The 27,524-nt window shown below is 42.5% G+C and overlaps 1 protein-coding gene across 4 annotated transcripts in view; it reads left to right on the top strand.

The window, feature by feature from the left end:
- The window catches only part of sgcd (sarcoglycan, delta (dystrophin-associated glycoprotein)), a 425,600-nt gene that overhangs the window by 225,165 nt on the left and 172,911 nt on the right, over window positions 1-27,524 (top strand). The window contains exon 1 of one of the 4 annotated variants that reach the window (XM_086308252.1): window positions 7,770-8,191. The exons of 2 other annotated variants lie outside the window; for them this stretch is intronic. In XM_086308252.1, coding sequence (XP_086164378.1) covers window positions 8,189-8,191 — 3 coding nt within the window. In that variant the 5' untranslated portion in view covers window positions 7,770-8,188. Of the gene's footprint in view, window positions 1-7,769; window positions 8,192-12,940; window positions 13,072-27,524 lie in introns of those variants that run through there. One more of the 4 variants, XM_086308255.1, reaches the window with a different exon arrangement.

The following is a 27,524-nucleotide window of genomic DNA, read 5'->3' as shown; positions in this document are numbered from 1 at the left end:
GAACTGAACACACAGATTGGTTTATTTGTTATTCAGATGTTTCTCGGAGGCAGGAGTAATCTAATTGGATGAATTAAACATGAAAAAGGTGGAGCCTGGAGCGCAGGGTTTTTAGCTAAGCAGCCGCTGACTGAGCCACACTGCGAGGGGAAAACTTGCAGGGGGGATGTGGGGAAGTTCTGCAGTTTATGTGCAGCAATGTTGGGCAGTGCAAAAGGCTTTTCTTTCTTTTTTTTGTTATGCAGAGAATGTTTCAGTGGTGGGGACCCATAGTAAACATGGCTCCTATGGGCCAGAAGCTTCTGCAGCAGTGCTGTGCACAAGTGCTTTCTGCGCTCCACATGGACATTTTCACTCGTCTGCACTCCTTAGTAGCTCAAGCATTGTAAACCATTGTTATTTGTATTGTTAAACAGTTAAAATTCTTACAAAAATGTTACCAAAAAATTTATTAGTTGATGATGGATATTTTAGAAGCAAAAGACACAGTAAAACATCATGAAGACATTTCAGTACACATGAAACTATTTCATGAACAGATTCCTTCCCTGGGATTTTAAACCGCACTCAAACCTTGCCTCAGGTGAGCACACGATGGTTGAGCTGTAACCTGTTGGCCCCTGTGATGGGAAAGACTCATGTAATGACTCTGGGTGTAACCACCACCGGGATGATCTCCCATTCATCATTACTGCTGAAAGCTGAGCTCATTTCAGGTATTTTTGTAGCGGCTGTCCTCATAGGACCACTTATCTCTAAAAAGCTGCTGTTAATGAGTTTGGGAAAACAAGCATACATCTTGACCTTTAAAGCGGTAATATTAATATTAAATCACAGATTTAATTAAAGGCTTGAGTGGTGTGTGATATGTTTAACTGTCAATGTTTACAGCAGGATTAAACTTTGAATGAAAAATGTGTAATGGCAAAACAGCTGATTCAACTTCGCACCAACCAACCAAGTGAAAGTGCTGGCTGAGATTCTTTAGACAGGATATGACATCATCTCTCTCCGTCGTCAAGGCTTTCCTTGCTAATGTGCTAAAAGAGTTATTGAAAACTTTTTCTCATTGAACTCCATCGTCTCCACATCACACATGTTGGCCAAAGTGATAAGTATCAGAAAACTCATCTATCACTGGTAGATACGTTTCCACACTCAGGATGGCTTGTAGCTGATCTCAGAGCAGCAAAAGCAGAGTCATTGCCTCTCGCTAAATTCCCATCAGGCTTCCTTTGAAGGCTGAAGGTTTGTCCACAAAAGTCTTTGTTAACAGATGGACACATCAGTGAAATGGAGACACACTACAGTTTCCAGTGGGATCCAAGCCAAGCACGTCTTCCAGCAACTATAGTCCATTGCAGCCACAAGATGGCAGCGATATAAAGGATACAAACAGGCAAGAAGTTTTATGGCACATTTCACGTCTGCACGTTTTAATTTTTGTCTATTTTTAGGTGTCTTGCTTGTCCTGATGGAGCATCACCGGGCTACAGTCCCGTCTAAACACTCAGTTTATCACCTTTGTCTAGACTTGTACCTGTATGAAGTTTCTGATGGGGGATAATGCTAATATGCTCATCGCAGACATGCAGCTCTGGTAGCAGGTGGCTGTGAGTACAGGCTGTTTAAACCTACTGTTTACAAGGGGCAAAAACAGCTTTTGGTCAAACTGCTGGCTTGCACCAAGGCCCAGCAAGTTAAATACAAATTGTGTTTGGACTGTGAATCATGCAAAACAACTTGAGTAGAGTGCAAGAATAAAAAATATTGAGTTGGAAATGAGCAGAATAGGTTCCCTTTGGAGAGATTTGTGAACTCGGGAGGTACTGGTTAAACTGGGATTCTTGTTGCTAAAGAGTTGATCGATAGATTCAGACAGATGCTAAAAAAAATACAGAAACTGGTTCCAAAATATAAACTGTGCTGTGATTTCTGATCAAAGCAGTTATGTAACATCAAACAGTGCTGTCTGCTTTAACCCAGAAATGAAATGATCCTGCATGTGCCTGAATCAAAGGTACCTGACTTCAACTACATTTGTCATTTATCTGTTCTTCCTATCTCGACAAATATATCTAAAATCATTCATTTTATGTGTTGTTAGAGCATCTAAACTATTCCCACACATAGTTATTCATGTGTTCAGTTATGTCAAAGATGTTTTTGTTTCATTGTTTCATTTCTTTCACTCTTTATTTATTCATTAGTTGTTACCACAGCAACAACCACTCTTCCTGGGGTCCACACTGGAAAACAGTACAAAACGTTCAAATATCATCCTGCAGTAAATTACAGAGACACATATGCCAGGAAACAAACTGCAAGCAATTCAAAACAGATAAAGTCTACAGTGTATGTGACAGATGCATAAAAATACCTAATACCATATCATCAGTCCTCGCAGACGTCAGAGCAAAAAGTTTTTATTTTGCTTTTAAGAACTTTTCATTTTAACCTTAAAACAGTGACAGTTTGTTCCAGTTTGACTCTGTCCTGTACATCCGTTTTCTTTAGAGCCGGTTTTAGGTGAGTATAATGTGAAATGTTCCATAACAGTATGTCTCGTGTCACGACGGGGCGATCAGCACACACAAACACACGGCTGTTTTGTTGCTTTTTTTATGGTTGTGTAACGCATCGGCAACAGTCAAGTGTTTTTCTGTACCAGCAGCTACCTTAAGTGCTTCGATTGCTCAGTCGGAGCAGTAATGCACAACCTACCTACCAGTCCATTTACCCTTTGCTCACAACTTTTGAGGTGAAATGCTTTCCTTTATTTACTCAGTGCACAAATGGACCTTAGACAACATGAAGCATGGATGCAGTGAGCGTGGTAGCAGTTTGACTGCTGCTGCCATGTTTCTTAAAGCCAGAAGAATGAGTGCTATGTCATCAGCAAACACTGTTGAACCTGGTTAACAAACCGCATTCATGAACTACTTTGTGCATACATATATAGGCTAATTAGTTCAAAGTTACAGGCAAATAAAATACTGGCATGTCAACTGAAGCACAAGCTGCAGTAGGTTAGGGTGCTGGGGTTCTTCTTCACTCACTTGGTGCTTATGCACCTCTCTGCATTTAATCATTAGTTATTATTAATCTCTGGCTCTCTTCCACACCGTGTCTTTGTCTTGTCTCCTTCCCCTCACCCCCAACCAGTTGCAGTAGATGGCCCCGCCTCTCCCTGAGCCCAGTTCTGCTGGAGGTTTCTTCCTGTTAAAAGGGAGTTTTTCCTTCCCACAAACACCAAGTGCCTGTTCGAGGTTTGTCTGATTATTGGAGTTTACGCTGCATTATTGTAGTTTCCTTGTGAAAGCACTGATAGCACGAACATGGCAGAGAGTCTGTGCTCCTGTTATGAAGGAGGAATCTGCAAAGATTTTTGCCAGTTTTTTGCTCCCTTTTGGAGCGAGCCCCTTGTGGCATCTAAGGGAACTGCAGTTTGTGGCCCTTCAACTTTGGTTTCGCTATCAGCCTCTTGGAATTGATGTTTTCAATCAAATAACAGAAAACTAAATTCAGTTATGACATTATTGATCATTTAGTTTATCCTCCAGTGCTCTCCGGCAGCACTGTGCTTACTAAAGCGTATTAGCTGTGACTACACATAAGCAGGTCTTTTCACATGTTTCTTCCACAAATGGCTTCCACCTTCACCCTCGTCACTCTGGCACGCTTTGTTCCTGACTAATCTGGCTTTGAGTAGTTGAACTTTTCACGGTATGCTCCGATAAAAACACTGCTGTAGCTATAGAGAGCTTGTTGTCGTGCTTTCCAGACCCAGGTTCTAGTGTCTTGAACTGGATCAAGTAACACAGTTTCATTATATCAGGATAAAAACCTCGAGATCTCAATTTCAAGAGTCCAAACAAGCTAACATAGATGAGCCCAGTGAATTTGAGTAATTACACGTAAAAGACTCCTGCACACTCCTGATGAAGGTTTGCCTATTGAATGTCTACAGGCTGAAATGTTGTGTTTCTGATATATTAAGACAGAGGTAAAAGGGCAGGGCTCATGTCCTCCTGCCTATGCGCACTTCCTCCCACGCTTCGTCTGAAAGAAGCCGAAGGAGTGCGTGAGCCGTTAAAGTTGAGAATAATTACTACACTGGTCCTTCACATGCACTCAGAGGGAGGTGATGAGAGGAATAATTTTATAAACTGCTGCCAGCGTGCCGAGTGTGAATCCGCAAGAAGTTCAAGTCTCCTGAAAAGTGTGTATTTTCTACACAACTATGAAAATCTACCAACAACACTTTTCAAGAGGATTTGATGCCATCTTAGACATGATGAATAATCTAGTCTAGCTGAAAATTGGCTTCATATGCTTTCATCCTTTTTTGGACTCAGACTTCAGCTCCGCCCACTGACATTTATCTGAAAGACTTCATCTTCTTCTCTGCTTCCACATCAGCTCTGCAGCATGTACCGACTCCATCTATCGCTCCGCTATCTCCACCATCGCCTCTTTTAAACTCTTCTTTAACAATCTGTCTGTGTATGAGATCCTCGCCTCCCCTGCGGCCTACGCTGCATCTTCATTATTAGACGGAGCTTCACTGTGTTCCTCCTCTCCTCACCACAAGCCTATTAGGGATTTCCCATTTTATTTATTGATTAATACATCATCAAGTGGAGCTCCGGCAGCAGCCAAGGGACAATAGTGAGGTTCCCCTGCTTTCTGCAGCCTTCATCCCAGCTGCCCACTTAAGATTCTGGACTTGTCTTGCCTGTTAGACAATGATCGCTATTATTCTTTTCTTTCTAGGCAGCGCTTCTAAGAGAGGGTGGCTGCGTTCTCGCCGTGGCTTATGTGAGAATTAAAGGGGAAAAGACAAATATATATATATATATATATATATATATATAGATATCAGAATGAGAAATGTAGAAATTACCAGGCTTACAAATGTGAATTTGGAGTGCGGATGTATTTGGAGCTTAACCTTCTTCATGGGCATATAAAAGGATTTTTAACCTCTTTTAATAATAAAAGCACCTTGCATTTTCTTATCAAAGGCGCAGTACTGTGAAGCTCCTGGATGTAACATCAAAGCATGAAGTATTCCCCCAACCTACAAAATCAGTCTCACCACAAACAAACAGGCAAAGAGAATGGGATCAGTGTGGCTGCAAGAAGAGGGAGGACGAGGGGCGAAAAGAAAGTGGAGCTTTGTAGGAGAAGCTTTGTGAGGCTTTTTCCTCCCTCGCTGTCAGGCCACAGAACATTAAAGTGGAGGAGAGGAATTTGCATTCTGTAAATCGCTCGCTCTTGAACTCACATGGTGAGTCTTGCGCGCGCACGCTCCCCTCTCGGTCTCGAGTCGCTGAAACTTGGGCAGCTGTGATGTTTCAATCCAAAATAAAAGGGAAAAGAATATGAATGCACATGAGTAACTACAACAAACAGGCTCATAAAGTGAAGTGTGCAGAAGCTACACCCACCAAAAGGCAGTGCCAAAAATATTATTAGCTTCACAGAGAGAGAACAAAATATGGAAAATTTGCACTACACCAGTGCTTATCGTGACCTCCCTTTGCCTCTGAAACTGGAGTGCTTCTCCCAGAAACACTCGCCACGGTTGTAAAGTGGATTTCAACTTTCTCTGTGTCTTCTGTCTCTGTCTCCTAACACAGTCTGATGTGAGATGATGTTGAGATGAGCGTGGACCGTATGTCTGTCATGGGAAGTTCATTATGACCCTGAACATATGTATGGGCTTGTTATCTTGCTGCAAAATTAATTTTCAATTCATTCCTGATGTTACAACTATCACAAATATGTCTGAGTAAAATGGAACAGCAGCACAAGCAGCACGTTCTGACCTGCTGTCACACTCAGTGTCACACTGCAGCGCAGTGCGCACGCCTGTAGCACTGCTGTGCAACATGAGACAGAGTTCAATCTGAAGGAGATGCAATGAGACAGCAGGCAAAAGGGCCGCTAAGGGTCGCAGAATGTGTTACTGCTGCAAATGAATCTGTGGTGAAGAGTTCTGCAGATGGGACAATTTGCCTCACAGCCAAGAGTGCTGGAAATCAGGGGGTCAAGGGGCTGTTTGCCCCTCCACTTTTTGGCTCTGTCTTTTTAGCTTAGCTTGTGTCAGTTTGAGCTTTTTTTACGATTTTGCTTCAAAATCTTTCCACATTTTTAGAACTCTGTCAGTGAGTGTGACTCACCAATTAGCAGCAGTGACTCAGGCTGTAATTGATTGGATTTTGAAACTTCAACTAATAGCAAGTTTATTTTTGGCCCACCGACATCTGACATGACACTGGAGACTCCAGTAGAAAAATGTAAATTTGCAAAATGGAGTTAATTTGAACCAAATAAAGAAAGAAAAGAACCGTGCACAATTATGGTTTTGTCCAGCGCCTTGTTCTGACATCCTGTGTGAGTCACATGACCTGGCCTCAAGCTGAGCATTTCACCATCACCATCCTGGTGTTATGGAACTGGACACGAGTGCAGATCCGACTGAGAAACCAAGGGACGCTGAACACTTTTAGTTTAACTACTTGTGAGTTATAAAGTTTAACAACTTTTAACTGTTTTACTTTCCATTTTTATTCTAATGAGGACTGTAATTTAAAAAAAAATCCATAATGTTTTACTGAATAAGACCTGAAACTAATAAATGAGACCAAGAACTCATCAGGTCATCAAAGCTGAGGTCATAGATTAAGGTCGCCATCTTTGGATAGATTTCTATGTCCTCCTGAGGCCTTCCCTGTTTTTCATTAGAACGAATGGCTTTCTCCTGACCATACAGGCTTATTAGTTTTAGACCTACAAGCTATCTTTTATATATCTATTATATTCAGTCAAGATCCACTGAGGCTGCTGGTCGGCTCAGTCCTGTCTGTCTCAGGTTTTCTCCAAGTACTCGGGCGTCTTCCTTTAGTGTAAAGTACACTGGTGGTGACCCACCTATAGCTTGGTGTCAGCTGGGCTGTATTCCAGTGTCCTAGCAATCAGATAAGAAAGCAGTTTGGGTGGATGCATGGATGTAGTTCTGTGTAATAATACAATAATTCATTCGGTACTTTGGAAAAGGGATTATTGTGCTCTAGGGTGGAGTGCTGGGTGTTTTTCACATTTTTCTGACACTTACTTTACCTTCTAATTGTAGATAAAGTACATAATAACAGAAAAATTATAATAAGCACTTAATTAATTAGACTAATTAAATAAATGGATCAAATATCTGCAGTTACCTTAGGCTAGAACAGAAGTGTGTTAGTGTGTAAGAAATCTGAGAAACCTCTTCTGGCTTCCTGTGCAGATATCCAGACCAACACTTCCTGCTCCGTGTATTGTTCATTGTTTACGAAACTTGATCTTTTTTTTTAAGCGTAACTAAAAGTTAAATTGTTACCAGATGAAAGCTGATACGTTAGAGTTCCGAGTCCTCTGTTCGAGTCCTCACATGAACAGTTTGACAGAGGTTGATCTCTGGGTGGTCCAGTCTGGGTGGTCCAGTGCATGGCATTTTGTTCCCTGCCTGCAGATTCTATAAATGCATATAAATATACTTACTAAGTTGATTCTTATTCTAATGACTGGTGGAAAAGTGAAAGTGTGCAGACTGCAGACACAGAAAATCCCAACTCGCTCCATGTATTTGCTCATAAAACACAACAGGGGCAGAACTCTAGATGTAGACAAGGAGGGGTCGTCATGACAACACAACACTCTCAGGCAAGCCCCGCCTCTTTAAACTTCATACCCACATGTGTCTCTGTTTCTAAATCTGGAAGGCAAGAAGGCAGGGCTGCAGCTCACAGACAGAGGGCTGGAGTAACAGGACTCTCCACAGCAGAGCAGCAGCTGCAAAAAAAAAAGTAAAAGAAAGAAAAGAGGGAGACAGCTGGGTCACGGGAGTCCACCACGCGTTCAGGAAGCGGCTCACAGCTCGGGGACTCGGCCAAAAGAGGCGGGCATTGGTTTGTTATTGGAAAAGCTGACAAGTGAGCAAGGCAGCAGGGAGGGGACAGAAAGAAAGAGGGGTGGCTGTCTGACTTGGTCAGTGAAGGCCTCATGCAGCTTCTTAGCAGCAGCTCCATTCCATTTTTATCTGCTTGACACACCTCGACTTGAAGCAGAGCTCAACAGGAGCCCAGGAGGAAAGAGTTGGACTAAAGAGAGGAATAACAAACAAGAAGGGGGGGAAGGAAGCATGGTAAGTTTGCTTTCACTGCCTTGTTGGGTCTGCTCATTGACTGTGGTTGTCGGTGTGGCTTTGGTGGGTGGGGAGGTGGACTGAGCTTTGATTGCTGCAAGCTGCCTGCTTTAAAAAAAGAGAGCAAATTAAAGTTGCAGTTAGTCCCTTTTACTTTGCTTCTTTCTCCTGGGGGGAGATGGAAGAAAACTGCTTTTTTTTTTCTTCCACTTGGTGCTCACTGGCCTGGGAAAAAAAGCAAAACATTATAACTGCTTTATAAATGCAGAGCCCCTGAGACTGACACGATTTAATTCAGTTATTTGTTGTGAACAGAAAAGTTGGAAGAAACTTTTTTCCCCCCTATTTCTAGATGAAATTGAAAGAAAAGTTGTTTCCAAGACTGTAAATCTCACCTCTGGTCTATAATCTTTGGGTATAGAGAAGCAGAGGAGGAGGAGGCGGGTGAGTGGGTGGGCTGATCTGCCCCCCTCCACCTCTCTGTATCAGTGTCAGCAACACATTTGGTTTCAATTACTTTGGACCTCTGGGGAACAAGATGCTATAAATAAGTAAGAAGAAGGTGGATGTGGACAGACTGCAGGCTACTGTGTGTCTCTGAGGAGGAGGAGGCACATGCTTCAACACGGACTCCGGTTCAGCTCTGGTTGGGACGGATGAGTGTGTAGATTCAGTTGTGGTGACGGGGGCGTGTGTGTTGGTGGGGGAATGAGGGGAGTGAGGGTCTTGTTCGTCACATAGCTCAGTGGGCAAAAGTCATGTCTGTTTTTAAATCATTACAGGCACTCAGATGGAGCTTTGGTTCTTCTGAGCCCAGCTTCACACGCACTACTGTTGGGAAGTTAAAATGCTGACTTTAGAGCTTCAAATGAAACAGTGTTGAAACACATTAACCTCAAATTAGGACCATTTTAACTTGACTTCTGACAGCAAACTTTTAGACACTTTCATTTAGGCAGAGTGGATTTTTCTTGCTAGTAAGTGAGGAAAGTGTTCATTCATTCGCTGAAGCTCAGAACTTGTCTTGAACTTGTCTTGTGTCTTCACACACATATGAGCTTGACTGATAACACACTCTTAATCCATAGGGTTTAACATCGTGTCGGCTCACCCTGTGCAGCTATAGAATCTTTAACTGTTCTGGGATGTTTGGAGAAAAATGTTTGGAGAAGCAATCTGCATGTCTAAGTGCTTGATTGGAAGTGATTGGAACACCTGAATTCAATGATTTGGATGAATGTTCCACCATCTTCCACCTCACCGTGACACAAAGTCTGTGTAGTGTCTGTTCAGTGCGTTTACAACGAGCGAGCATGTGGCCTCCTCCTGCACGCTCTCTGTTACTGAGACCAAACAGAGTGTTTCCAGTAGTGAGATTGTGCTGCGTGCTACACGTGAAAGAGAATCACTTTGGACAGCGTCCAGGCTCGAATCGTTCAACATTGACCAGATTTCAAATGTTGAAAACAGCCACTGAAAGTAATTTAGAATTTTACCACTTTGCTGAGAGCATGCTGGTTCAGGTGTGTGTGTGTGTGTGTGTGTGTGTGTGTGTGTGTGTGTGTGTGTGTGTGTGTGTGTGTGACTGTGAGGATTTTCAGGGCGTACCTGTTGCTTTTTTGTGATTTATGTCAAAATGATTATCCGAAGGTTGCCGAGCGTGGCACATTCATTTAAGAGGCAGCCCTGCTGTGACTCAATGGCTGTAGCATTGTTGTGTTTCATTTCTGTTGCAGCTGAGATTTTTAGTGTTTACTGACCAAGGTTCTGGCCTTGACCAGGAGACCCGAGGGTCTTCTATTTGTGGAGCCTGAGGATGTTTGTTTTGGGCTCGTGGTTGTAAAGCTGTTGCTTTGGGGATGTTGGGGATGGTGTTGACTTCCATGCAGCATAAAGTTCTGTCCCTGCACTCAGTTATTGCCCAAAATATGGTTGGATACAGTACATTGCTTCTGCCCTGCTGTACGTGAACATACCTGCTCTGCTGAATGCTGTTAGACTTAAAGAAAGATATTTTTACAATTACACTTATGAAAAGCCGGTAATATTGAGACAGAAAAATGATGACTTTTCAATATTTAAATTTGCTGTATCAGGATATGTAAAGTTCTCATCCCAATATTTGTGCTGAGAGTGAGATTTTCTACAGACTTCTGCATGCACGGTGAAACATAAGTCTGGCAACACAAGTTTACACTTATTGAAATGTGGTTTGCACTGGCTGCTCCACTGTCACCTAGCCAGAGTAGGAAGGAAGGTTGTGCGACTCGACGAATAAAAAACAACAGGCGGGGCTTCCTGGAGGCCTTCTTCCTCCTAGCGTTTTTCCCGCTCGGTTGCAGGGTCCGCTTTTCTGCAAAGTCGTCTCCACTTGGGTCGGTCAAGGGCGTCGGTCAGATCGGCTTCGATCTTCTTCACGTCGTCCTTGATTCGGTCCATCCATCTCCGCTTTGGTCTGCCTCTAGGTCGACGTCCTTGGGGGCTGAGCCGCAGTGCTGTTCTCACCACTGAGTTCTCATCGCTCCGTACCACATGTCCGTACCACCGCAGCCTCGCTTCTTGCATCTTATCTGTGATTGGCGCGATTCCCATCCTCTTTCTAATGTCGGTGTTCATGACGTGGTCCCATCGTGTTAGGCCTAGGCACCATCGCAGCATCCGCATTTCCATCGTGTGAAGGGCTTGTTCGTGCTTTGCGGTGACTTGGCGCCATTTCATCCACGCTGCGTTGATCCTGGCTCGTACATCTAGTAGGATATCGCCGTCATTGCTGATCATCGATCCGAGGTATTTGAAATGAGGTACTTTCGCCAGATCTTCTCCATCGACGCTGATCGTGCCGTCGGTCTGGGGGCCAGCCTCTAAGTATTCGGTCTTGTTGGTGTTGAGCCTCAGGCCGAAGTCAGCTAGGCGAGTCTTCCACTGCTGCGTTTGGTATTGCAGTTCTATTCGCGATTCATCGGCCAGGAAGACATCGTCGGCGTAGAGAAGTGTCCAGGGATGGGGTGACTGGAGATCCGCCGTCGCAGTGTCCATGCAAAGGATGAAGAGCAGCGGGGAGAGTGCCGAGCCTTGGTGGACGCCCACATTGATGTTAAAGGGCGGCGATGTTCCCACTGGGCTTCTGACCACGCTGGTGACTTGTCGGTAGAGGAGCTTTGTCCAGTTGACGTAGGCTTCCAGGGGCCTCCAGGGGCTTCCTGGAGGCCGACTGACACAAATAGGAAATCCAGAGCACAAAGAGAGAACAGTTAGCACAGGAGCTGCCAAACTAAGCACGAGTCTGAACATTGTATATTTATACATTCACAGCTGTGCCATGAAACTCCCGGCTCACGCTTTTCATGCTGATTTTAATGCCAGAGGAGGTTTGGAGCTCTGCAGTTATTAAGTCAGCACAGAGTTGGATACTGGCGCCTCTGCACTCAGCGACCCCTCTAATTTTAGGTGGTCTGCCACTTCACAGCTGAGGTGCTGTGTTTCCTAAATGCTTCCACTTAGCAATAACAACACTTACAGTTGATCACAGAATATCTAGAAGGGAAGAAATTCCACAGTCTTACTTGTTGCGATATTGGCTCCTGCAATATTACCACTCTCGGCCGACTTTTTCACAAATGCCTGTAAAGACAGACCGCTTTGCTGGGACTTGATTTTACATGCTAGTGGCAACGGCACTGAATAATTCACCTAAAGTCAAAGATTAAGAGGTGTGGCCTAATACTTTTGTCCATGGTGATTAGGTGATGCTTTCTAAGGTGTGCCACTCAGGGAACCTGCAGGAAACTGAGGGAAGCTACGTCTCAGGGATACACAAACCAATGTATTCACTTCCACACAGCAAGTCGGCCCATAGAGCCCTGTGTTAAAATATGGAAATAACAGTATTAACATGTTACAGCCTAAGTGGAAAAAACTCTTTAGGCCTCTGTGGAGAGATTCTTCCTTCAGCTGCACAGGAGTTGAATTTTATTTTGAATACTGGTAAGGGTTAAAGAAAGGGGGCGTGGCTTTCACTCACAGGTATCCTGACACAGCGAGCTGTAGCCAAGTGCTCTTTGCTAGCCTTTAGCTTTGGTAATTGGCCTCTTACTATGTTTGTGGTATTTGTGCCTTTTAAAGCATTTTTAAGAGAATTATTTGAAACAATGTGGTTTGCTGTGCAGCACAGACCATGCAAGAAGTCTCTGCTTCTGTTCTGGTGCACTAATTAGTGTGTGTGCGTGTGTGTGTACGCATACACTTCATGCTTGATAATGTCTAACATCTACAGAAATATATTGATTTATATAAGAAAAGAACTGTTAATTTATCCATTACACTAATCAGTTTTGATGACTACGTGCTGCATCTAAAGGTCAAATCCAGCAGTTTAAAACTCAGAGGTGACAGTAAAACATTCCTTCTTGCTGCTGCGATGTTTGAATGGGAGGCAGTTCACGACTGCTTCTCAGTTGCTGCAGTTTATTAGAAACTTGGTATGATTTTTGAAAGTTGATATTACTGCCATAAAAGTGTTGTTGAAGCAGTTTTGTGATTTAACAACATCACTGACAGGAGAGTTTACCCGAGGATCGAAATATGATGTTTTTGTTTTCAGGCTTACGTGCAGCCAGCAGCTCTTTCCGTCTATTTTTGCCTTCCACTATTTATACATCGATTATGTTTGCACTCCACCAGGAAACTTCTGCATCCCACTGCGACTCTGACATGTAACACAGTCGACTGCTTCAGGACACATCGCAGCTGTCGATCCACAGGAACAGAGTCACGGCTCCAGATATCCCCACACTTCCCAACCCCCAGTCGACTCTCTGTCTCTTCATGTACTCGTTACTGTCTGCTCTCAGCTGTCTGCAGCTGCCTGTTGCCAAAGACAAGTACAACCACACTGCACTCATGCAGACACAGCATCATAATATCTGCACACAGTGTTTATGCTAACCTTTGAGAAGAATCCTTTAACCATTCACATTGTAATGTATGAAATTAATCTGTCACATATTCTGATTCTGACTTCGGGCCCCAGTCACACAGGTGTAAACGCCACATGGTACTGCCCGGTAATCACTGGAATTCCCCAACCGGTTTGGGAGTGGTTGGTGGAGGTTGCTAGCATAGATGGATGTAGCTACTGTGACATCACTCGCTGGCTTGTGAAGCTTTTTGAAGCCTCGAGATGAACATTTTCACTGTCGCTGGGTTGCAAATAAACAGATGTGACAAGGAGGGGCGGGGCTGACTGTGAAATCGCACGTCCATTAGCGAATGACTTTTATCCTCAATATTGAAACATGCGTTTTGGTAATTTTTTATTCTAATGACCCACAATGAGTGACTGAGACCATAATCTCAGCAGGAATCTGTTTCCTATACGAGACTGGAAGTCTTTTTACAATCACAGCTATCGCCATCTGGTGGTCATCTGTACAGTTTCTGATTGTGGAAGTGCAGACTTATGGGACTTCCACAATCCTCATTTTTCCTACCAGGAAGCTACATCCATGCTTTTTACTATCTATGGTCGCTGGCAATCAACCAACAGTCACTAGGGTGTTAGGTTGGTTTCAGAAACAACTTGCGGTTGCTTTGGTCACTAGCAGATTGCTGCGGGTGCCTGCAGTTGACGCCCACTTGTCTGCAAACTTAATAAACAGTAAGGAAACTGTGAAGAGTGCAGCACACGCCGGAGATGGTGACCATTCTCCTTTTTCAAAGTAAAAGTTGCCGTTTTTTAAAATGTGTTGGCTTCAGTGGTTATGGACATTTTTATTTTGTTACTTTGTTTGCAAAAACACGTTTCCAAGTTTGACTGCTACTCAGCCAGGAGACAACTGTCTTTCTTCCAACATCACCAAAAAAGTCATGAAATAAATGAGGTCAGCTTCCAAAAGTGATCTAGCTCACCATGTTTGTTTTTGCCAAAGGACTGGTGCTGTGGCATTATCATTTAGCTCGAGTAAAGACTCACAGATTTGTTAGCACGGCCGCAGACACTTGATAATATTTATACAAAAAGAAAAAAGGCAGGCCTTAGGCATGTCATTAATGCAGAATAAAATAAATGAATCAAAGTAACCGTGAGCCTTGTTTCAAAGATGCTAAAGTCCTTGGTTTAACAAAAACATGCAGCTAGCAGCTCCAGGCACGGTTGTAACTTTCATCCATGGCTGCTGTAATGCAGGTTTTTAACACCGCTTAATATTAGGCATCGTAATGGCTCCGTAACCCTGGCAGTGTTTCCACCCGCTGACTTACTAAAGTCAACATGGTCTTTCGGAGGAGCCACTGCGAGCTGTCAGCTGTTTGCTGTTAGCTTGTTTTCCAAGGTTTCATCCTCCCCAACAGGCGCAGTTCTGCAGATACAATAAGACCCATGCTTCGAAAGACCAGCTTTGCTCTCAGCCTTGATCAGCATTTAGCATCAAACCACCAAGCTCTGCTGTAGAGCTTTCACTGCACTGAACAGGTGGGAGACCACTCAACTCAGCTATTATGAAGGTGCTGAACATTTCCCTCCAAATTCCCGTTGCCTTTGTAAAGCTTTAACTTCTGAACGTGCACTTTTGAGGGTGTAAGAGCGAACACTACCAAGTAAGATCGTGATCGTGGCTCAAGAGTTGGCAGTTTGTCTTGTAATCAGAAGGTTTCCAGTTCGATCCCCGGCTCAGACAGTCTCGGTAGTTGTGTCCTTGGGCAAGACACTTTACTCCTTCTGCCTACTGGTGATGGCGCGATATGGCAGCCTCGCTTCTGTCAGTCTGCCCCAGGGCAGCTGTGGCTACACCTGTAGCTGCCTCCACCAGTGTGTGAGAGTGAATGAATAGTGGAATTGTAAAGCGCTTTGAGGGTCTCGAAAAGTGCTTTAAAAATGCAATCCATTATTATTATTATTATTATGAAGAAGAAGGAGGAAAACAGATTTGAGTAAAGTTAAAGAAGACAGGACCACAGAAAGGAAAGAGAAGGAATCAGGCAAAGGCAGAGCAGGTAAACAGAGTTGCTAGCTTGGGGTTAAATTACACAATCACTGTGTGCACTTTTAGCATTTATATTCCAGCTAAACAAACACAATAAGAGCAACATGTTGCCTCCAATGAAAATGAGAGACTTTTATTTCTGTCTGTGTGTCTGCAGCTGCACAGAAACAGGGAAACTGTCACAAAACTGCAGCTTGTTGTCACATTGTCGCGATGCTGATTGACATCTTGCTTACGCAGACATGAATTTACATCAGCTGTTTGGTGCATTCAGCTCCTCAGTCACTCTCAGAACAGCTTTAAAAAAACCAACTGGCACAAGATTTGCTAACACACGATTTCCTCACAAAGATAATCGTCTATACTTTTAATATATGCTGATATGATTTTATTTATTGCAACGCTGTAAGTAGCGACCTGTTGGTTAAGAGCGTAAGAGGATAAGAAAGATCTTCTTATGCCTTAAGTGTTGTAAGGACTGTGATTACGCAACTAATAAATGTAACGGGAAACACAAAAGTTTCAAGTTTAAGTTACATTTAATGTGTGCTAGCTAACAGCAGGTACTAAACTTAGTTTGATAATCAGCAATGTTTGCCCTTCACCCTCTTTATCCCCAAACATATACATTAGCACTGTTACACAGAGGTTCAAATCCTCCGTCTGGCTGGGACCTTTCTCTGTGGAGTTAGCATGTTCTCCCAACTGCTCTGACTTCCTCTCGCAGCCCAAAGGCCTGTTAGGATAACTGGTGCTTTAAATTGGGTGGTTGTATGTCTCCCTGTGTCACCCCTGAGACAGAGTGGGACATGTCTAGGGTGTAACCCACCTCTCACTGCAGGAAGCTGGGATAGACTCCAGCTTCTCCACGACATTAGTTTAAATAAGCAGAAGAGAACAGATGACTGTCATGCAAATAATACACGAGGTTGGCATTCAGAGATCGCTAAAGAAATGAGGTGCCTGGGATAATAATTTAAGAAGTTTTTCAGCTGGTTGTATCATGCAGCAATAGACGTGCATGATACAGTCAGCTGAAAAACTCTTGAGTCATTCATTCATTAATTTTTTTTACTGTGACAGTTTCTTCCACACTACAGGAGATATATGCATTTGAATAATGCCCAGTGCTGCTGGAAACTGTTTAGCTGAGCTTTTTTGCAATATGGCTGCCCAGCAGAACATTATATTTACCATCTGGCAGTAAGCCTCGTGGTCTTTTTGCAACCATAAAACCACCTCAAGTCTGGAAAGTTGTGAAAAGCGATGCAGAGTAAAACATCCTTGCTCTTTGACACGAGACTGCAGAGTTGTTTCCTCCTGCTTCCGCTCTCTGCTCTGCAGGCTGTCCAGAGACACGAGAACGCTTCTTCTCATTTAGCTCTCAGCAGGATAGGGACGGTAAAGGAAAGGATAAGTCTATTTCATCAATAACAAACTATTTTTTGCAGAGCCTTTGTTTTAAAAAAAATCATTCAGTTGAATTTTGCATTTTATTGTTGCCACAAATCTTCTCCCACTGGCTCATATTACCACCGTGCTGGTTGGACATGATGGAGCAAACAACAAAGAAATTACAACATTAATCTAAAGACCAGCTTGTGTTCCCACGTCTGCAGTTTTAATTTATTGACTACTAACATTTATTCACAATAGTAATTTTTTTTCCTTTAGGTCTTTAGAAAAGTTGAATATGTTGTATTTTCTTCAAACTCACAACATCTATGATATGTTTAACCAAAGAGAGAGCAAACTTATGAAGCTGAGTGCACAAGATTTTTACTGAACCCACGGGAATCAGCTCCAGAAGATCTCAAACAATTAAGGACTTACTGGTCTGTAGTTAGTTTTTACTGTGGTCATTTATTTATTTACTAGATAACATTATGAGAACATCCTGAAAATGTATTTAGGAATAAAACTGGTGTCATCTGTGCTGCATACTTACTCAAATGCTCTGGTGGTCGGCTCTGTCTGACTAAAGGAGACTCAGGGACGCGGTGGGTGAATGCAGGTATCCCATGGCCTAACAGTACACAGAAGCACATCATGACAGTGATTAACACTGAGAGTGTGAGATATTGAAACTATTAGTCTTGATGCCAGGGGCGGGGACAAAATCAAGTGCATCAAACAAAGGGCGGTATACTGGATTTATGTCCTTAAGGCCATCAGTACATCCGGTGCTAATGAACACTTTGACCCCTCATGTTGTTTATAGTCAGTACCTTGGTCCTACAGTAGGGTCACTGCTTTTATAATTGACTAGAGTTCACCTACCGATGGTGTTGTCGATCCATCGCTAACAGTGTCGCATTTTTAATACTCCAGTGTCTTTGATTCTGTTTTATGGTTATTGATGTTTTGTGTGTGTTTACATATCTCAGACTGTTTTAAAAAACACTTTTCTAACCAATCAGAGGGCTCAGCAGTTCCTGGGCGGAGCCTCAAAAGGTTAGATCAGTGCTGTACTCACCACTGCCCCTAGAGGCTGTGAGAAATAATGCATGCACTTACTGTGACACACCTGTGGAGCATGAAGCTGTAATTTCTGTGTTTTTTATCTTTTATCTTTACACCCAGAAGACGACTCAAGCCGATACACGTTCATGTATCTCTTTAACTCTATCAAATAAAGGCCATTTACTAGTTTTGAATGTTTTATGCTTTTATGGGTTTTTTCCCCTTGCATGAGCACCAGTAGTTTGATGGACACCTTTTATGAACTGCTCACATGTTCTACATGAGATATTACTGGTTTAAACCAGAGTTATCGTGGCACTCAGTGAAACACCCGTCTGCACTTATGCAATGTCTCTGATACTGTCTCCTCTCTCCTGCAGACAGATGGACAGATAGAGCTTCAGGGCGGTTTGAGAGGAAAGTGAGAGGAAAATGAGAAGAGGGACAAAAGTGGGGTTTGAGAGCAGAGAAGGGGGGAATTTGCTGACTGAGTGATAATTTGAGGATTAGACTTTGGAGCAGGAATCAAACTGAGCGGAGCAAACGTCTTCCCACATCCGCCTGGCACTGCACAGCAAAGTCATTTCCATGGAAATTATACCCCTCCCCCCCGCCCGTTGTTTGTGTCCACTTCGCTGCAGGGTAAATAGCACCTAAACCTTCAGACGCCGAGCGAACAAAATGTACAGAGAGGCTGAAATTATATTCATGGAGATGTGCGTGCTTCCTCGATTCCATCAGTTTAATGAGCTGCGTCTGTAAAACCGACCGGACACCTGCAGGGTCCATCCATTACAGTCGTCCTCTTATTTATCTTCTATCAAAGTGTGATCCAGCCATCGGGCGGGTCAATTAAGAGGCTGGGTTTTTATTTATTTAGTGTGATGGCCTGGCAGAGCTCGCAGTCTTTGCACTTCATTACGGCTTCCTCAGACTTTGGCCAAACTTGGAGACACATATAATTAGTTTCCTGCTTTCAAACATAAACCACGACTCAAAAAAGAAATCAGTCAATTAATAAAATGCGAAAAACTTGTCTCTCTTTAGTTCAAACTTTAGCATCTAATGGTTTATTTTCTGAAATAAGACTTATTATAACTGGACTGATTATGCACAGTGTGAGCTCTGTGATTGCAACCACAAATTTGAAACATCGAAATCGTATTTTTAACAAAGCAAAATAATACTTAAAGTTGGCCTTTCTAAACCTCGCAATAAAGGCTGCGATATGTTCAGACTGTGGAGGTTTAATAACTGCAATCAACTCCTCGTGTGTGTTTTTGTCACTCGCCCAACTACAATCAATCAGTCTGTTTGTTCAGATGTTAACAGCTGGGAATTGTTATTAAAAAGGCATTTCTGCAGTGCTTTATTCGACCAAAGTCGTGGCTGGGAAAGACTCGCCAGAGCTGAAAGTTTCCAACTGACTGGATTTCCAGCTTAAACTTTTAGCCGATGCTGTTATCATCAGCTTCATGCTGTTGAAAATGTTGTCTTCTTAGCATCTCAGATTCATTATAGGATAAATAGTTTTATTTAAACTAGTTCAAACCACTGTAAGGGTAAAATTGTTCATTTTTTAAACATATGTTGCTCTTGTGACTGTAAAATTGTAAATGTGCTGTCTTCAGTTCTGTTCATGTGCAGTGAGTTTGTAGTTAGGATTTTAATATAAAAGTATAAATGTATTGTATTTTAATTTAGCGGCAGTTACTGCTGAGCTGCAAGCTGCTTTGCAGCCCACCTCCATATGCATTTGTGTGGGTGGGGTTGCTTCCGGTAGTATCCCCACCTTATGCTTTCCCAACCTGTGCAGACGTGGGGATGTCCCACGTCAGAGCCAAATATAACATGCAATGTGCTGCCAAATATAAATGACTGCAGCTGGAAAAACTTTACCGCATCATAGGTTGACCCGAATCGTGTGATTTATAAATTCTATTTGCAGGGTCATTTTTCCAGTCATTAAGCAAATGTTATTTTTGACAAGGATACCCCGACTTTTGCAAATTGATGATTTTCTTGACTAGGTGATAAAAGCCAACCTGGCCCTTAGTGAAAAAAATAATCACCTTCACAGTAATTAGTTCTGTTTTCATGCAAACAAAGAAAAACAGCTCCTTGTCCTTCTGCCCGCTTCTGTTGACATCTTTTTGATCAGTCCATCGTTTTAACGATGAAGAATCTCCACAGTTTCAGCAAGAACTCGTGTTAAAGTGAACCGCTAACACATTTTGACTTTGATTTGCTGTTTACACGACTTTGAGGCTGATTACAGGCACTTAACATGATGAGGGACTTCAAGTATTACGATAATTAGCAATATGTTTGTCATATTTTAGACCCAATTAGTAGCAAACAAGTGGGGTTTGGGGAGTAGTTTGTGCTCTCACACAGGTGATGTGCAGTCCCTGCTTGTGAAGCCTCTAATCTGTCTGTACCTGCGGGGTTTAAAAGCAGAGGTCGTGATATGTGTATGCTAAGTTCTTGGTAACTTATTCTGCTGTGCGTACACGCAACAAAAAAACCAGAAACTCTTCTGCTGAAAGACGACTGTGCAGAATTTGATCTGTCCGAAAAAATGATGAAACCCAGCAGCTCCTGGTAGGTGACTTTCTCTTCACGATGTAATGTGTTCTGGCCCAGCAATAGATCTGCATGATACTACTAGGAAGTATCCCTCTGCTGCAGCGAAGCATGGAAACACCGCCTGGGGAAACCAGAAGCAGAAAAAAGCACTAACTTTGACTTTAAGTTTAAAAGGGGAGCCATTATGCTCATTTCTTACTGCATATTTTTATTCGTAGACTCGACTGGAGTAATTTTGCATGATTCACTGTGTAAAATATTCCTTCATCATACTGATCCTCGGTGCAGCGTCTCAGTTCATCCTGTGTCTGGAAAAAGGCATTTTTAGCTCCTCTGCTTTTACGCTGGGATTTTTCCAACTGGTTACACTTTGTAAACACAAGATACAACAGGTCAGCGACTTTTTGCTCATATTATCATATTTATTATTCTTATAAATGCTGATCCCATTGTTTGAAGCTAGATATGAACATCGCTATTGAAACAGTATGTATAGGGCTTTAAAAACAACCAAGAGTGACATGAGAGGCCACTTATACTGTTTCTAATTTTCATACTATATCATATTAAATAGACTTGAAAAAATGTTGCAGGCTGCGACTACACTCTAGTTTCTTACTGCACCATAAAGTGTAGGACATAAGCTTTGCATTATCATACAGTACATACATCTTTTTATTTTCCCACTCTGTCCCACACATCCACATCTACTCATCCTCATGCCTTCAGTTTCTCACCTACGGCCGAGTATCGTCACTGATTTCTAGAATCGATTCGACTCCGATTCACGATTGGATTCGATTCAATCGAATTGATTTGAATCAGGGAAATTTTGCCTCAGACAGTCAGAAATATTATAATTCCAATCATTTATCAGTACATATCCATATTTTTATATGTATAAAAAGAAAGCTGACACTTGTGAGACTTCATCAGAGGTGTAAGGATCACAGCAGATGCCTTTGTGTCAAAGTAACAGAGCATAAAACATAAAAAAAACATGAAGGAGATTTTCCTGGCTTTTTATAGCAGATAGCTTTAAATATTCTGCAGTAGAACAAGAAGAGAAGAAAACCATGAATCAACATATAAACATTACCTGATGCTGCTGAAGTGAAGCAGAGCAAAGTTACAGAGGTTTAATTAGAGACACAGCTGAGCGTTTTGAAATTTCCCGTAATTTTAAAAAGTTTACATTTCGTCAGTAACAGCGGAAATGAGGCTTTCTTGTCGAACGTCAGTTAAATTAAAAAACAAACAAACAAACACAGCGGCCGGCAGCGCCGTACATGATGGTAGACTGGTGCGTAATAAGCAAGCGAACAATGCAGAAAACAGATTTTTAGATGGGAAACTGGTCTTGAAGTACAGAGAGAGAGCTGGGCATGAAGTGTGATTTAAAGGTCAGAGGGAATTCATGACGATGTTTATGTGAAGTGAAACATGAAGCGTAGTTTGGATCTTCTTTTGCTGCTGGTTCAGTCAAATTTGGTTGGAGAGAGACAAAACCTGCAGCTTCAGAATCAGCGCAAAAAAAGACGTAAACACAGAGCGCAGACCCGCCGACGCATCAGAATCAGTGAGCTGTCGGCTTTCAGCCCGACGGCGTGTCCGTTTAGTCAGGTGAGAAAGCTGACGTCTCACTGATCCTGATACGTCTGCGGCCGCGCTCTGTGTTTACGTCTTTGTGCAGAATCCTGCTGCAGTTGACGTTTTTAGCTGTTTGGTGGTTGTCGAAATTTTGTGAGGTTTAGCCTGAGATTCTGGTGTTTCGTACAAAATTAATTTATGTTTAAAAAGCGATTCAGGATTTTAATGAATCGATATTATTCACGCTAGAATCGATTTTAATCAAATAACCCCTATTCTCATCGTATGCGTCTGTGTTTTTTAATCTTTGCACTGGGAGTCCAGCAGACCAGCTGATCTGCACCACCTTGAAGATGAGAGCTCTGACATGATTAATTGTAAACTAACTCTAACGCTGTTCCCGGTCACAAAAACTGGAAACAACATCATACGTCTGCTGCTATCAAAGCTTGAACATACAATTAGTGAAATAACCATTACAAATCTTATAAATGGTGAACTTTAGTTTGCTGTTTTTATTCTCAAAGGCGTCAGTATTTCAGCTGTATTTCCAAAGAACGGTGCATAACTGTACAAAACGTCCGTTCTCTTTCTGTAATCTTTGTTGTTCTATAACCTTTAACTGTCTTTAGTTTTCACCTTTGCTGTGAAGGTTGTGATCTCTTTGCTTCTCCCTTTTCTTTCTCTCTGTCTCCCTTCATGCTTCCTCGCTCTCTCATCTCTTCTCCATTCCTTTGATGTTTTTCAATGTTTTTTTTCCTGAGAGGTATTTTAGCTTCTCCTGCTTTGTCTGTCTCTTGTCTTTTCCACTTTTGTCTCCCTTGTTTCTGTTCTTCTGTGTGTGCGTACCTATTGCTGACTTCTTTTTTTTAAACTCTGTCACGTCCCTGAGAGAGTACAGCATGACCGATTGGCACTTACCAAAGAAATTGTTGTTCTAAATAGTCCCAGACACCCAAACAACGCAGCAGTGTGCATACAAATGAATGCTCGGTCCGCATCAGAGAAGATGGACAACCGCGGCGAGCACCTATAATGATGATGCTGTAGATGAGCGCAGAGTGCAGTAAATACCACAGATGTTTACCGGAAACCATCTTTGAAGTGCAGAGAAGTCAAAACCGCCATCAGTCAGCTTGTGACGGCACAGGAAATGAATGCAAAGAGGTTTAGAAGAATAAGATTGTATAATACATGAAAATCCTGACGGGCTGCATGTGTAATATGCTAAATCAGTGACCTCACTATAATTAAATATACTCGAAAATGGCCTGTTGGTGTCTACCAAGGCATTAAGAATTAACTAATTAGTAATTATGATGTAACGGCAGAGGGGGAACAAAAATCAGAAATATGTCATTTGAGTCCTGCAGAGTGAGACGTGTCAGCGTCTGACAGGATGACATTTTCCAGTTTCACAAAATACTGATGTGAATCTGTCACATCTGGGCTGTATTCTCAGTGTGATTTCTGCTCTTCAGTAACATCTGGGCAACTTATTTCCAGAGTTTCCCACTTGTTGTTTTTACCGGGTCACCCCACTATAGCACACTCAAACTGACCCCTTTGTGGAGAGAAGCGGTGTTCCTTTGAGTCACGTCCACATGCTTCATTGTTGTGTGTTTCTATGAATGGTGAGCCCGTGATAGATCTTCTCTGACTGATACATTTAGGGACTAAATCCTAGTTTGTCATGAAACAAACTGAGATGGTGTAATGAATGAAGCAAGCACGGTGGATCAGCGGTTTGCACTGCAGCCACAGAGTATAAGGCAAGAGGTTCCTGTGTTTGGTGTTTACCTCAGATGTGACCAGTGAGATAATTTGCTCCATTATCGATTCCTCCCGCCTCCATGTAATATGTTCTTTCCTCTTTAAAGAGGACATGAAACACTAAAGACTTAAAAGCTAATTTACAGCACTGAGCTCTGCTCTCAACAAATCACTGCTCAAAGTTACAGTTTAAAAACGTGTTTAGCGCCATCTTCTGTCAGTATGGAACATGACGTCATGTGGTTGGTTGGTTGCAGCTAATAGACTTGCATTAGTTTATGTTAGCTAACTAGGGACAGAATCGATAACTCAGAGTAAGAAAACGACACTAAAACTAGAAATCAGTTTAAGTGGATCACTTTAGTGCTGCTCCTGGCTGGAACGATGAGTTTTATGTTAAGAAACCGAGGATCTACTGTCCACTTTCACTGTAGCTGTGTCCCAAAACGTAGGCTGCATCCTTCTGAAGACCTGGCCTTCGCGGTCTACGTATGCCGGGTCCTTCTAAGACCGAGAAGGCCGGAAGTGCAAAGGTGTGAAACGGGACGGTCTAGCCTTCAGATTTGCGTCACCGCTGTGTCGGTTTAATAAACTCATCCGTCTGCTCCTTACTATCTAAAGTATAACAAGACACTGGCGTAAATTCTCGACTATCTCACACTTCTGTTTAATCAGTTTTCTGCTTGACGTTTATTCAGCTGTGTGAAAACCCCGGAGGAACCCACCCGATGGATTAATAAAGTTTTATTTAATCTAATAATCTAATAACTTTGATCTCAGCCAAACCGATTTACTCCGGAACAAGTAAAACACAAAAGCCAAACAATTACATTTTTAAGTTGTCCAAGTGACTAATATCCCGTTTTACCTGAGTAGCGAAAGACAGCAGGGGTCTGAAAATGATGAAGCCGGGAGTCCGCTGCTCTTGCCGGCTCGAGTGACCCCCGGCTAGCTATCGAGCGGGTGGGTAACAGACGTCTCCGAAAACGTCGGCGCACTTTTGCAAATATGCGATGTCTTGATAAACCGAGTAGATATTTGAAGTTTGCACAGCTACATTCTCTCCTGAAAATATCTTAAAAGTTTATTTTGTGACCCAGAAAGATTAATAAGAGTAATTTTAAAACTTAGTAGCAGCCCCCATTGTTGGAAACTGAAATTTGGCTGTGCTGCGCTATGAATTCTGGGCTATGGTGGGCCACGAAGGACACCCCCAACCCATCCTTCAAATTCGGGGAAATGAAGGACGCATTTGTCGGCCACATTTGAAGGAGTCGACGAATTGGGACAGGGTTCGTCGCCTGGCTGTGACGTAATCGGCCTTCAAATGCAGCCTCCGAAGGATGCAGCCGACGTTTTGGGACACAGCTGTCTCTTTAGCAGTAAGTGGCTGTTCACTTTGTGGCTAGCTGCCAAATGAGGACTGTGTGGAGAAGAGCCTGTTTGAGTCACCAGACCGACAGCCTGGACTCCACATTCCAGCTTTTCCTCATCAGGCCGGTGTACCGAGCCGTGCAATCAGTTGGCAAAGCACATGTTCACGAGATGCGATCAGCGTTATTTTATGCAAAATCTTCTTCAAGATGGATTTCATGTGAAGAACTAAAAATCAATAGATGTTCTGACATTTCATGAACCGACTGAGTTGAGTGGGAAGTTTGCATGTTCTCTCCATGCTGAGTTTCTTCTGCTACTGCACACCAGCTGGATGCTGCTCATGTGTTGATGATGCTCAAAAACAGCTTCTTAATCCTGACAGTTTAACTTCTTGGGTTTTATAACTTCTAAGGTTATCATTTTTAACCGTGCATATAAAAATTAACAAATATATTTCAAAAGTAACAACAGTGTGGGAAGAAAAAAAGCCACAGTCACCCCAGAGGCGGCTTTGGAGAGGATGTGGAGCACATGCACGCAGGGTTTAGTTCAACTCGACAGCCAGTCTGTGCTCGTTAATAGACTGACTAAATCCTCTTCCACTCAGCCGCTGTCGAGATCTGTCGAGACAAACCCTCACACTCACTTACCCTGCCTTTGTCAAAGGTCACATAACCCTCCCCCTGGTTTCATTCAGCGGTGGAAAACAAACCAAAACTTTAGGATTCGGTAAAATCTCTGCAGAGCAACTCCAGCATCTGACCGTTGTCCGTTTTAGCTCTGAGGATCCCTCTGTGATCCCTCCACTGTTCGAGGTTTTGATATTTACCCTTCTTTGTCCAGCGCTGTAAACCTAAACACTAAAAGTATTTAAGCAGATTAGTTGCACTTTTAGCTAATTAGCAACATTATTTTAGATTAACTTAAATTTAACTCAATCTTGTCGATTTAGGATGAATTATATTGTTTTAATATGATTTATGATTTTATCCTCAACATGACATGGCTCAAAGCGATGCTCCCCTATTAGCACTCTCCACTGTAGGAAACTAAAGTGAAAGCAAAGACCATCAAAGATCGAGGTTTGAAAAAGCAAAGCTGTAAATGCTGAGCCGTATAAGATTTTTACATCATATTTATTGCTAAGGTGCACTTCTTTTCATATTAAATAAACAAAGCAGTGACGTGGGTGCTGCTGTGAGAGCACAGACAGGTCAGTGCGGTGATGCGGCGATGCTTCGCTCAGCGACATCATTTCAAACTGTCTCCAGTTAAGTTTTGCAAAACAAACGAGGTCATGTTACAGAGTGACTCTGCTTGTGTTCTAATTAAAGAACAGCAGACAAAGACCTGTCGAGTGTGGGTAACATCGAAACAGCCTGTCCGTGAGGTTGTATAAACTAAAAGAGTTTGAATTAACTTCATAACTAATAATGATTAAAGTTTAATGAAGAGGTACAAGTAGACCGTAATTAAGACATTGAAACCATGCAAAGTTCATAAAAAGTTTTGTTTCAGTGTTTTAATTACTGCATGTATCTTTACGTTGTCTTCTTAAACTTTTTAATGTGATGTGGGGAGTCCGGCTCCTTTCTGTGTGGAGTCGGCGTGCTCTCCCCGGGTCTGCGTGGGTTTCCTGTGGATACTCTGTCAGGTTACCTGGTGAATCGGCCGTAGGTGTGAATGCTTGCCTGTCTCTACGCCTCGCCATTATGTGCCTTTTAACTCCGTGCTGCACTGAAGGTTCAGGAGGTTCATTATTTGGTCCCATTTGTGCTAAAAACCAAAGGGCTCACATCACTCTAAAGCACTTTGGGTAAAAGTGCTCTTCACAGAGAGCGCTCTTGAAAAATAAGTGAAATGTGCTTTCATGCAAGAGACACAGTGAAAGCTGATACATTGTAAGTTTTTCCTCAAACTTGTAAATGAATGGAGGCATGTCAGGCTGGAAAACAGATGGCATGTGCAGCTTAGAAGCACTGCAGTGGATTTTATTCTCTAATCTATACTGGACATAAAGTTAACAGAATCTGAAAACAGCTAAAATGTATTTGCGTCATGACAGAGTGTCCACTGTGGTTTAATGATGGCTTCATGTATATCGATGTCGTTCAGTTTTGGATTCCTGTTGTCACTGTCTTCAGTCCCAACCTCAGCCTTTTCTCTCTGTTTCCCATCCTTTAAAAATGGCTTCTTCACAGCTAACCTTGCACTGAGACCATTTGTGATGGGGCTGTCCAAAGACTTTGAAAGACCTTCAGGACGTCTGGAGAACAACTGCTAAAGGTCACTTTAAAAAAATGACAAGTGTGGCTCCTGGGAAGAAAATAAAAAGTGCTGTAAATGCAAACTTGCAGGACGTTGTTGTATCGCATGGCTAAAACAACAGTTTCTAAAACTATTTCTGTAATTCTGTACATGCATGATAACAGATCACGCTTTTCACTTCATCACTTAATAAGATAAGATAAGATAAGATAACCTTTATCAGTTACACACGTGGGAAATTTTCACATTTGTTAGTGGTGGATAAATGAAAACACACTATTACGATATTTCCA

Source organism: Aulonocara sp. 'chitande type north' Nkhata Bay, linkage group LG10 (genome assembly GCF_057382095.1).
Source record: "Aulonocara sp. 'chitande type north' Nkhata Bay isolate Kocher_YH1m ecotype deep benthic linkage group LG10, A_spYH_male_GT1.1, whole genome shotgun sequence".
Taxonomy (NCBI): domain Eukaryota; kingdom Metazoa; phylum Chordata; class Actinopteri; order Cichliformes; family Cichlidae; genus Aulonocara; species Aulonocara sp. 'chitande type north' Nkhata Bay.
The sequence above is the reverse complement of the archived record's forward strand: the minus strand, read 5'-3'. Positions and strand labels throughout refer to the sequence as shown.